Below are 12,838 nucleotides of genomic sequence, written 5' to 3'. Positions count from 1 at the left end.
ATATTTGCATTGATGTTTTTTCTTTGTTGGTGAATTTTCATATACCAGTATTATAATTTTAAGATTTCAAACTATTTTACAGTATTGAGGCATTTGAGGAATATGATAATGATTGTGAAAGTGATTATGACCTTGACCTTGACTCTTATCAGCCAATTAAGGAAATTTCGGCAGACCATGAATTCATGTTAATAACTAGAAAAATGGCTAAAATAGACTCTCAGACATTACAAAGCTTACATCACGGAACAACTGTTGTGAGAGTTGAGGAAGACAGCAATAGGTCATGCATGTGCTACCTCAAACTTGAAATTGACAATTCAACCTTGACTTGGAGGAAACAGTCGTGGAGTTCTCTCAGTGCAAGCTCTTCAACATATCCAGACTTTGCTTTGAAAGGTGAATCAGATTCTAGTTCAACACAGGTTTTATGTATGAGGTATTCTGGTGGAGAAGATGTGTACGAGACTTTGGAAGAGGGTTTTATAGATTTACGTCTAGTCAAAGAAGTTTCAAGGAGAAATGACTTAACTATGAATGATCTTGGAATCATTATGAAAAGACATAACATGGAAAATTTAGATTCACAGAAAAATGTCATATCAATTTTATATGGTGCCAGTTACTCAGAAAATCGTAAAATTTACTTTGTTGTTCCCAAATTCACTTGTAGAATGTGGTACTCAGGATTAGTGCGTTTAGTAAGAGCAGCAAGAAGACTTTCATGGCAGACAGATAAACGAGTACAGTGTTTGAAAGTTCAGTATTTACAATTGTTTTACGAGAATGAGAAATGTCTTGGACCAACTCCTGCAGAGGCTATCAAGGTAAACTATTGAGGGAATTACTATCTTAAAGGTGAATACGTTAATGGCCTTATTTTGCCATAAATCAAAGTATTAAAATACATGAGAATTTTGCACACAAAAAAAAAAAATGATAGGTTCATGTTAAAGTTGAAGTTGTAAGGGATTTCAACTATTATGAATTTAATACTTTAGGTTAAAAAATGGTGTAAATTGAATTTTTTTTTTCTTTCTAAAAACATGTCAAAAATTTAACAGTTATGGTACATTTTTGTGTGATAAAGTATTAAAAGTACATGCATGAACTTAGTAAATACTTTAAGAGAGGTACTAATCATATAAACAAACACTGTTGTTGATTATTTTTTTTGTTCTTGTATGCACTAATATTTGCAATCAATAAGTGGTTTAAAATTTTTCAAAATTGATGTATTTTGATGCTTAACCTTCAAAGAGGTTTTTCAATGATATCATTTATTCATTCATTGTTAGGTGAGGGATGTAGAATAAGGAGACTGTATTCTTAGAAATTATGTGATGGCAAAACTTGCAACAAGATGAACTTAGAAATAATTAAAATTTTAATTGATAATATTTAATCATGTACAGGAATCACATTAAGTACTCTCTACACATGCAGCCATTGTCTAACTGTACTATATTATATTCACACATTAGATTTAGAATTTACAGACTTAATGTTTTATGTCTATTTAGTATGCTAAGTGGATTCACATCTGTAACATGTGAATAAAAATAACAAAGTTTGTTTACATTTTAAAATCTTTTTATTACTCTCTCATATCTTTTTATGATATGTCAGGTCTTTATTAAATAGGCATGTGAACAATTATTTGCTTCATTAGAATGAAAGCTGAATTCATTTACCAGTATTTATATTTTTAATATAGGTATACATTTTGTATGTATTAAGGTTTATGAGCTCTTCCTATAAAGGCCTATGTTAATTAAGAAATTTTCAAAGTACAATAACAACAAAACAGCAGAGATATTAATAGAAGAACCGTGCAATTTTGTACATATACCAAATGGCAATGTTGTCCACAACAATAATGTCTATTGTTTCATTGCATTTATTGTAAAATAGTGATTTTGTAGGCTGTGTTAATTATGAAATTTTCAAGAACAATTATAACAAAACAGCAGAGATACTTATTAAAAGACGTGCTATTTGTACATATACCAAATAAATAAGTTATTCACAGCAATAATATCTATTGTTTCATTGCATTGAATGGAAAATGGTGATTTTTTGGCAAATCAGGTCCTGATTTGTACAGAAAATTCACTGAGACCTCATTACAGAGATTTTCATGATAACATTTTAAACACTTGTTTGTCCATGTTATGCCACCTTTTATTGTTTACAAAAAGTCCTCAACAACTTTTACAATCCAAATAACCTTGTGTTGAGTCGCTAAAGTTGAGCTTACCCTATATTGTGTGCTTGATTAGGTCCATATTTGTTATTGTTTTAAACTAATTTCTGTATAAAAAAATTTATTTTAGGAAATCATTGGTAGCACTGCATGTAGTAACCATCTATGGATTAAGTATAAAATTTCAGATAAAAGTGTACTAGGGGAAAGGTTATGGATTTTCTTTAAAATTTCAAAATGTATAGCATTGAAACAACAAAAGGTGACATAATCCTTACTTAAATTTTTGACTTAAAAATTTTTTTTTTTTTTATTGTCCATTGATCTATCTCAAGCATATTTTATTGCTTTGCAACTACACAATGTATAATATTGTTTTTGTCCTGATAGAAAGTACATTAAGAATTGTGTTCTCTAAAAAACAAACAAAGAAAAGGAAATTTATTTTATTTTTTTACTCTCTCGAAAATTGTAGACATTTTGTGGTTTAATTTTACGCCTAAAAGAATTGAAATGTTGTGACACGTGTGAAATTTTTCCTCATTTTTTAAGGCTTCATTTATTAAAATGAAAAAGTATCATAGTCTTGACGCAATCACGCTAAATGAGCATGATCAATATAGATCTAGAAATGGAATGCTGGGAATTAAATGGTTTCTCACTTTTCATTTCCTGTCGTGCTGTCATATGCTTTTGTTTATATGAATTTTATCAATTATTGGTTGAACTACCTAAACAGTGTAAGGCCATAAGAAATAAATGTTTTGTTTATCAGTTTAGTTCCTCAAAAGAAGAATTAAGATAACAATTGTTTATTCTTTTAATTTGTAGAATTTTATACAAAAAGTAAATGAAATTTACCACGAAATCAATCTCTTTTGGCAACAATATTATCGCTCCAGAAAATTACAAACAATTTACTTTAAATTATGAAAATGAAATTACCTGTTTGCATAATCATGGTAACATAAACTTTAATTGGATGGTAATTAAAACACAATTTTGTCATTAACTTAACCATGACCAGTCAAATTTTGTTTCCTGGTGATCTTGGCATAATATTTGTTAAATTGGACTGTGAATCAGTTGCATATTATTTGAAAAGTCAGTTAATTCATGGGGATGATATATTAACAATTACAATCAATTGGAATTTTTTATGTGATTAAGCTTTTTCCAAATCCTTTAAAAAATTGCCAAAAAGAAATATTTCCTGGCAAGTAATTCAGTCTTTAAATTCTGCTGCTCTACTATTGCTACATTAACGCCTGAATGCATAGCCAATAATCATCAATCAAGCACATGTAATCTTGCTAGAATTGAGGTGACTGGTGATTGGTCACCTCTCCCACATGACACCAATCAGAATTAGGATTGTTGTAGAGCTTTGAGTGTAAAAAGGAATTCTTGCCATCGCAGGTTGGAGAGATTAATTACAGGGAGGGACTGAATTTTTTGGGTAAGGCAAAAATAAAGATGCTATCCCACAATACATTATAAAAATAAGGAGATATGGTATGATTGCCAATGAGACAACTATCCACCAAACTATCCAACATTGTTCTTTTTTCTATTAAATATTTTCATGAATTGTGCCTTGCACTTCCATGGCGTCATAAGCCAAGATCACAGCCTATATATAGATTGCGTTTTTCTCAGTTGGTCCCTTTATTTAACTCAGCATGCTGCAAATAATTACATACTGTGATGTTTTTATTAATAACAAAAATGAAACAGTATCAGGTTAGCAATAATAAAAACTAGCATTCATAATTTCAGTAGTGATTTCCATCACAAAATTTTTGCAATCACATTAATTAATGTCACATTTTTACCAGTAATCATTGAGACACAATAATCATGATAATAAATGCTCACATGAATTTCTGAATTTAAAGTAATTTAATCTTTAGCTGAATCAAGTGTTACTAATAAGTACATAAATATATACAGTATAGGTATTGCAACTGCTCAGTTATAGAAAAAAAAACGTTTTAATCAAATAATTTTTAGATATTTTGTGTATTTTAACTGAAAAATTGCATTTGTCATAAAAATGAAATTCAATCCATCTAAAAATAAAAAGGCCTGTCACCAACCTAATATTTCATTGGCCTCATTTGTGTTTCTTGTACTTGTTGTCATGGAAAAGTTTTTTTTATCCTTATTCTCTGGTTATGAAATGTTGTGAAGATTTATGGGAGAAAAAGCAATATCAGCCTACAGAATGACATACTAAAAAGTTTTAGAAGTATTCCATTTACGTAGGATAATTGTAGCATGTGTATATATATACACGTGTAAGATTGGAAAACATCTTTTGACAAGACTTTGATATTTAAAGAAGTTTTTATATTGGATGGTTATTGAAATGTGTATGATTTGTCAAAAATCATTACGTTAATACAAATTAGTAAGTTAAACATATTATATTTTGTAGTAAAAATATTTGTAAAATTCATGTATCTTAAAATATGCTACGATTTTTAGGCAGATTTTTACACCTAAACTTATACAGGTGTTAATTAACTTTTTAACTCACCGGACCCAAAGAGCCATGTTAGCTAGTGCTTAAATTTGGGGTCTGTCATTGTTGTCCGTCATCGTTGTAATTTTTTAAACAGTAATTAAAAAGTAGGTCATTGATAATTTGATCAAAAGTAGGTGATTGAAAATTTAATAAAAAGCAGGTCACTGCTATAATATATTCAAAATTATTGAACTAAATTTTAAGAATCCCTTTCATTAAGGAGAGGGATCAATGAATGTCTTGTTAAAAAAACTAATGCATTCACAATTTGCACTTTCAATGACTTTTGGTAGTGCATTTTCTGTTTTCGAAGGAAGTTTAACATTTTAAAATTTGCAACATTCATTTATAGAATTTTATCTATTACAAGGAAATTATAAAAAAAAACCAATTTAATCCTCTCATAAATCACCCACTTTGCATACAGTTTTAAGGATTTTTTGTCTAGCCTGCGAAACTTATTTTGTGAAAGCCAGACATAGCGATCGTAGATTCCGCCGTTAGCGGCGTCAACATTTATGTTCAGTCTGTGGTTAAAGTTTTTTCAGACATCAATAACTTTGTCAAACCTACATGGAATTTTATGAAATTTATTTAGAAGCTTGTTTATGACCAAAATACAGTATCAAGAGCAAAATTTTGAAAATATTTATTTTCATTTTCCATATTTTACTGATAGATGGACTTTATTTTGTTTTTTTTTTTACATTGACATTCAGATTTAGTCTGAGGTTGAAGTTTTTCAGTCATCAATAAATTTGTCAAACCTTCATGGAATTTTATGAAATTTGGACAGAAGCTTGTTTATAACTAAAATACAGTATCCAGAGCAAAATTTTGCAAATACTTATTTTCATTTTTCCGTATTTTACTGATAAATGGGCATTATTTTAGTTTTTTTTTTACAGTTAACATTCAGATTTAGTCTGAGGTTAAAGTTTTTTTAGACATCAATAACTTTGTCAAACCTACATGGAATTTTATGAAATTTGGACAGAAGCTTGTTTATGACCAAAATACAGTATCCAGAGCAAATTTTTAAAAATACTTATTTTCATTTTTATGCTATTTACTGATAAATGGACTTAGTTTTTAGCTCACCTGACCTGAAAGGTCAAGTGAGCTTTTCTCATCACTTTGCGTCCGTCGTCCATAAACTTTTACAAAAATCTTCTCCTCTGAAACTACTGGGCCAAATTTGACCAAACTTGGCCACAATCATCATTGTGGTATCTAGTTTAAAAAATGTGTCCGGTGACCTGGCCAACCAACCAAGATGGCCGCCATGGCTAAAAATAGAACATAGGGGTAAAATGTAGATTTTGGCATATATCTCTGAAACCAAAGCATTTAGAGCAAATCTGACATGGGGTAAAATTGTTTATCAGGTCAAGATCTATCTGCCCTGAAATTTTCAGATGAATCGGACAACCCGTTGTTGGGTTGCTGCCCCTGAATTGGTAATTTTAAGGAAATTTTGCCGTTTTTGGTTATTATCTTGAATATTATTATAGATAGAGATAAACTGTAAACAGCAATAATGTTCAGCAAAGTAAGATCTACAAATAAGTCAACATGACCAAAATGGTCAGTTGACCCCTTAAGGAGTTATTGCCCTTTATAGTCAATTTTTAACCATTTTTCGTAAATTTTTGTAATCTTTTACAAAAATCTTCTCCTCTGAAACTACTAAGACAAATTTAACCAAACTTGTCCACAATCATCATTAGGGTATCTTGTTAAAAAAATGTGTCCGATGACCCCGCTCGCGAACCAAGATGGCCGACATGGCTAAAAAATAGTACATAGGGTAAAATGCAGTTTTTGGCTCATATCTCTGAAACCAAAGCATTTAGAGCAAATCTGATGAGGTTAAAATTGTTCATTAGGTCAAGATCTATCTGCCCTGAAATTTTCAGACCAATCAGGCAACACGTTGTTGGGTTGCTGCCCCTGAATTGGTAATTTTAAGAAAATTTTGCAGCTTTTGGTTATTATCTTGAATATTATTATAGATAGAGATAAACTGTAAACAGCAATAATGTACAGCAAAGTTAGATCTACAAATAAGGCAACATGACCAAAATTGTCAATTGACCCCTTAAGGAGTTATTGCCCTTTATAGTCAATTTTTTACAATTTTCATAAATTTTGTAAATTTTTGTAAATTTTTACAAAGTATTTTCCACTGTAATTACCGGGCCAAGTTCATTATAGATAGAGATAGTAGTAAGGAGCAAGAATGTTCAGTAAAGTAAGATCTACAAACACATCACCATCACCAAAACACAATTTTGTCATGAATCCATCTGTGTCCTTTGTTTAATATGCACATAGACCAAGGTGAGCGACACAGGCTCTTTAGAGCCTCTAGTTTTTTACAGTTATCAAGTAGATACAGTCTAGGGTTAAAATTTGTTACACATCAATTACCTTCTCAAACTTTCATAGAGTGTTATGAAACTTTGGCAGAAGCTTTTAATGATTAAGAGATTAAATGTCTGAAGCAAACCTTTGAAAATATATTTTTTCATTTTTAGTATTTTTCTGATAGATGGACTTCATTTTTTACAGTTAACATTTACAGACAGTCAGGGATTAATTATTTTTGACATGATAAATTTGTAAACCTTCATGGATTGTAGGAAACTTGGACAGAAGCTTATCTTCAAGACCAAGAATAAGCATCTAAAGAAAAATTAGAATTTTTTTTTAAATTCTGTATTTTACTGATAAATGGACTCACAACTTTACACTTTTACACTGACAGCAGCAATCACAGGCGAGAGCCGCGAGACACAGGGTTCAGCGGAACCCCTTACAAATTTTTATGTTGAAAAAATTTGTTGCTACAGCGTATATAATATTTGTACTTGCAGGTATTTGGAGGTCGTAACTGGTCTGTTAGACCCCAGACCACTTCTGGCTCACAAGATCTCACACCATCTTCTTCCAAGTGGACACCAAATGTTGGACCATTTAAAAAGAAAAACAGTAGTTTTTCATCATCAAAGGTAAACGATAATAAAGGAAATGTAGGTTATAACTCATTAAGACAGCAACCCAACAATATGAAAAGACAATTGTCTTATCAATATGTCATGCTCTAAATGACCTCAAGTCTAGAAAACTTTAAATAAAAACTTCAAATTATTTAGTTAAAAAAAAATGAGCTCCTTATATGACATGGCATAAGCTAGTAGTCTAATTAAAAGATTTTAATACTTTGGATATGGATTGATTTTATTTTATGAACAAACAAATATCTAAATGAAGCTTTTATGTCAGTACAGTTGAAATAGACAAGTTTTTCACCTATTATTTGGTCAAAAACGATATGAACCACAGCCTTAACATAAAAAGATATTTTAACAACATCAGCATCTTTATGTAAGACACTCTTATACACTTCATAGCCAATTATCTTTCTTGGTAAGGTTGTTGCTCATATATAAATGTTAATGTCAAAATTTCAAAATGATTGAGTTTTTCAGGGCAGTTAACGCAGTTTTACATTAAAAAAGATTTGTTATAGGTAGAATTTATAAAAAAAACAAACAATTGACAATAATAACTGACCTGTAGGCTTATGTCTTATGAACATTTAAAAAATGTTATTTGATTGATTTAAAATCCTTTTTGATTTACAAATACAAGGGGCCATAGAGCAGTCTAATTATAACTTCTCCTATTTGAATGCATATATGTTTATATATATATTTATGACCGATTAATATTCAATTACAACTAGACAATGGTCCTTTTTTGAATCATAAAAAATCAAGTGTTACAACCTGAAGTATTTGAGTATGTATTTGAAAACTAAGATACATGTACTTAAATCACAAGAAATGTATGTTCTTATTTAGAGTGTAGAATTAGATGGTCAAGGCTCAAGACGATCCAGTGGATACATTACAACCTCTAAGGTAAATATTTTACTACATGATATTGGTGGTTTTTTGATAAACAATAGCATTTTGATGTGAAGCAACTGACCTAGATATTTGATACCATTTTGCATCATTACCTGCTTCAACTTCATACATTAAAGAAAACAGATATAAGATAGAGGATAGACAGATCGATATTCATGAAACAAAAATGATACTCACAATATTGACCAGAATACGAACGAATAAAAGGGTTATGCATCTATGAGACAATAACCAAACAACAATAACCAAAAGACATCTAGAATATTTTTATGGCCCTGCAACAAAGATGTCGGGGCCATATAATTTTACCCTTGTCCGTCATTCCGTCATTCCGCAACAAACCATTATACGTTTTTTTTTTCTAAACGCCTTCAGATATTGGGCAAATTTTTGGTATGTCAGTTAACCATGATGAGGTACAGATCAGGTTTAAGTTTCGTTCCGCTCTGCTAATTTTTGTCAAAATTACGGGCTTTGGACTTTGATAAATTGTTGAAAATCACAGTTTTACAGACTTTTTTTCTAAACGCCTTGAGATATTGGGCTGATTTTTGGTATGTGAGTTAACCATGATGAGTTACAGATCAAGTTTAAGTTTCTTTCTGCTCTGCTTATTTTTGCCGTAATTACTGGTTTTGGACTTTGATAAATTGTTGAAAATCACAGTTATATTGACTTTTTTTCTAAAAGCCGAAATATTGGGCTTATTATTGGTATGTGAGTTAACCATGATGAGTTATAGATCAAGTTTAAGTTTCTTTCTGCTCTGCTTATTTTTGCCGTAATTACGGTTTTGGACTTTGAAAATTGTTGAAAATCACAGTTATACGGACTTTTTTTCTATACGCCTTCAGATTTTGCGCTGATTATTGATATGTGAGTCTACCATGATAAGTTACAGATCAAGTTTATGTTTCGTTCCGATATGCTGATTTTCATGTCGTTTCAACACATCTTCAGTACATCCACTTCCTGTTTGCTGATAGTTTGAAATTTAACTCCTCATTGATCAAGGAAATTTTTCATCAAACTAGTATTGATCTTGAGAGCTGGATACTATCCATGCATGTTTGTGTCCACAAGTGTTGTTGAAATTGCAGATTTTTCAACTTTTTGAGACAGGGCCATATGTGTCGTTCCCACACATCAAGTTTTAAAACTTATTTGATATTCTTATTTTGATACATACATGTGATCCTCCTGATGGGAATACAATAAACCTGTTTTCAGGGGTCTCCTCCTGTCCTCCTGTTGGAGAGGAAAAAATCCAGTGTATTAAAAATGTCATGAATGGAAATTTTCAGATGCCATTTTTAACTACGCTGTTTACAAATATTTAGTATTCTGATAGAAGATTGAAGAAAAATCACACAAAAAAGATAATTTTACATCAGACGGTTACGTTTACGACAGAAAATATTGTTAAAAATCTTCCTGATCTGAGGTCTAAACCCAAGACCAAAATTTCCCAATCTCCTTATCTGGGTTTCACAGTATGCTGATAGGAAATCCAACAAAACCATTAAATAGTGTAATTTGGGCTATTAAGCTTTTTGTATGGTAAATGTAAGTAAAAGCTGTACTTACAAGCTATAGAATGTAATAGGATAAGATAAGATTGAGTTTATTTCAGACAAAAATACTGTGTAAAACATACCAGGTACTTGAATTTAGTTATAATTTAGAAATACATGTATTACATTGGTGATTCTCAGCATAATGTTTGAACTATAAGCAGCACCAAGATAGCAATAATGATCATGAAATGGTCATTTACCATTTTTTTTAACTTTTTGTGATACATGTACTTATATTCCAATGTAATGGGATAAAAAATTATAACAAAAACATGTTGTCTTTCTATTATATAGTTATTTTTCTTTAAATCACAGGAATCTAGTCCAAAACTAGCTGGCAGTAGTGCAATAAATGACAAACACTCAGGGATGTCTAAATCATTCGATACCGGTATACCCAAGTCTCTCGCAGCTAGTGATCAGAACCTGGATAAACTGTTGAAAAACGATAACGGTGAAAGGCCACGTAGTCTCACATTCAGTTTTACAAATTGTTATCGTAACAAGCGAAGACGCATGTCTCTTGGAATGCATTCGATGGAGAACAAAACAAGCTCAATAACACATTCCATACAGCTGACATTCCTGGATTTTGTTGATTTGTTTAAAGCTTTTAGTTTACGATGTCGGAGAGATTTGAAAGATTTGTTTGAAGAATTTGCTTTGTCGTGTAAACCTAGCGGTAAAGATCCACCTGTTGTTAGACCACCAGGATATGCTCCACCTCCTGGTGATTACTGTAAGTTAATGTGGGTTTCTATTGTTGAGGAAATATAAATGATACTTCTTTTCTGTAGATATTCTCTGAATATCTTACAAAAACATAGTTTTAGTTTTATACACCTGTCTTAGACATGACATTCAGTGGTATATGCTGCTTTCTGTTTGCCTGTCTGTCCATTCATCTTTCTAGCCATCAGCCATTTTTCCCATTTTTGCCTTATATTTTGAAAACTCGAATAGATAGATAGAAACTTTAAATAGCACAAATGATCAGCATGGCAAGATCCACAAATAAGCCAGATGGCCGAAATCTTCAGTCGACTCATTATTGGAGTTATTGCCCTTTAATGATAATTTTTAACATTTTTTATGCCCCACCTAGGAGCATTATGTTTTTCGGTCTGTGCGTCCGTTCTTTCGTCCGTCCGTCCGTTCGTCAGTCCATCCTTCTGTCCTGCTTCAGATTAAAGTTTTTGGTCAAGGTAGTTTTTGATGAAGCTGAAGTCCAATCAACTTGAAACTTAGTACACATGTTCCCTATGATATGATCTTTCAAATTTTAATGCCAAATAGAGTTTTGACCCCAATTTCACGGTCCACTGAACATAGAAAATGATAGTGCGAGTGGGGCATCCCTGTACTATGGACACATTCTTGATGCCTATTATCTTGAAAACTATAATAGATAAATAGAAACTTTAAACAGGAAAAATTATCAGCAGGATAAGATCTACATGCCAACATGACTGAAATTGTCAGTTAACTCTTAATAGAGTTATTCCCCTTTAATGATGATTTTTACTAAAAAGTGGCCATTTTTGAAGATGCAGTTGAACGACACAGCCTCTTTAGAGCCTCTAGTTAGATCTTGCCGTAAATGTGACTATACGAGCCAAGACTTTAACATGCAAATATGTGGAAAGTTTTACATATTACCAAGGAACTCAAGTATGCTTGAATAAATTTTTTCAAACTTTATATTATTGTTATGATTGGTAAATGCAAGCTCCCTTTGCAATTTGAAAATTTCCGATATGTTGTTCCATAGTTATGGGACTTTAACTGTCAGATTTAAGGCAATTTTTTACATGATGAGCACTAGTGAGGATATGTTTTTCAATTTATTCTCAGCATGATTGGGTATTTTACATGTATTCTGTTCTATTATTGCAGTATATTTACATAAGGTAAAAAACTTGTCTGTTGAGGTAACTGTACATCTGATATTACTAGCCACTATAAGAAAGCTGTAAATAAGAGAATAACTTGTCTATAAATCAGCACTCTATATATTTACCTCTATAAATATACATAATTATATAATGGTTTACTTTTATAAATTTTTACTTGGATGGAGAGTTGTCTCATTGGCACTCATACCACATCTTCTTATATCTATAAAAAGTAGAGCATTTACAATGAGTTAAAAATATTGCATCTTGACCGATATTGCATTCTATTGTTTCTCCTTATCATTACACACTAGAGAGATTTTGAGTATAACAATTAATTGCATGCAAGCAAACATTAGATGAACAAGATGGCAAAAAAGGACATTGCATCCTTACTTTAGGCATCAAAGCTGCAGGAATAGGACTTAGTATCATCAATGCTGCTGAAATAACGGGTATTATATTATAAAAGGGTTATGGCACTAACATTGAGGAATATTGTCTCAAGCAGTATATCATATTGCAGGAGCTTGTAAAATTACTACACACAATACAATATAGTGGTAAAATATACTTAAAACAAAGAATTATTTGGAACTAGAATAATTTTGAATTCTGGAAAGTTGATAAGTAATATATGATGAAAACTAATACAACTTTAGGGGGTTAGCCATGCATGCATGGCAAAGGTT

The 12,838-nt window shown here is 31.2% G+C and overlaps 1 protein-coding gene across 3 annotated transcripts in view; it reads left to right on the top strand.

Moving 5' to 3' along the window:
• The window catches only part of LOC127735503 (1-phosphatidylinositol 4,5-bisphosphate phosphodiesterase epsilon-1-like), a 152,937-nt gene that overhangs the window by 120,148 nt on the left and 19,951 nt on the right, over window positions 1-12,838 (top strand). For all 3 annotated transcript variants that reach the window (XM_052245687.1, XM_052245686.1, XM_052245688.1), the window contains exons 16-19: window positions 83-827; window positions 7,616-7,750; window positions 8,606-8,665; window positions 10,567-10,990. In XM_052245687.1, the coding sequence (XP_052101647.1) occupies window positions 83-827; window positions 7,616-7,750; window positions 8,606-8,665; window positions 10,567-10,990 (1,364 nt within the window). The remainder of the gene's footprint in view (window positions 1-82; window positions 828-7,615; window positions 7,751-8,605; window positions 8,666-10,566; window positions 10,991-12,838) is intronic.

The sequence above is a fragment of the Mytilus californianus genome, unplaced genomic scaffold (genome assembly GCF_021869535.1).
Source record: "Mytilus californianus isolate M0D057914Y unplaced genomic scaffold, xbMytCali1.0.p SCAF_3, whole genome shotgun sequence".
NCBI classification, from domain to species: Eukaryota; Metazoa; Mollusca; class Bivalvia; order Mytilida; family Mytilidae; genus Mytilus; species Mytilus californianus.
The sequence above is the reverse complement of the archived record's forward strand: the minus strand, read 5'-3'. Positions and strand labels throughout refer to the sequence as shown.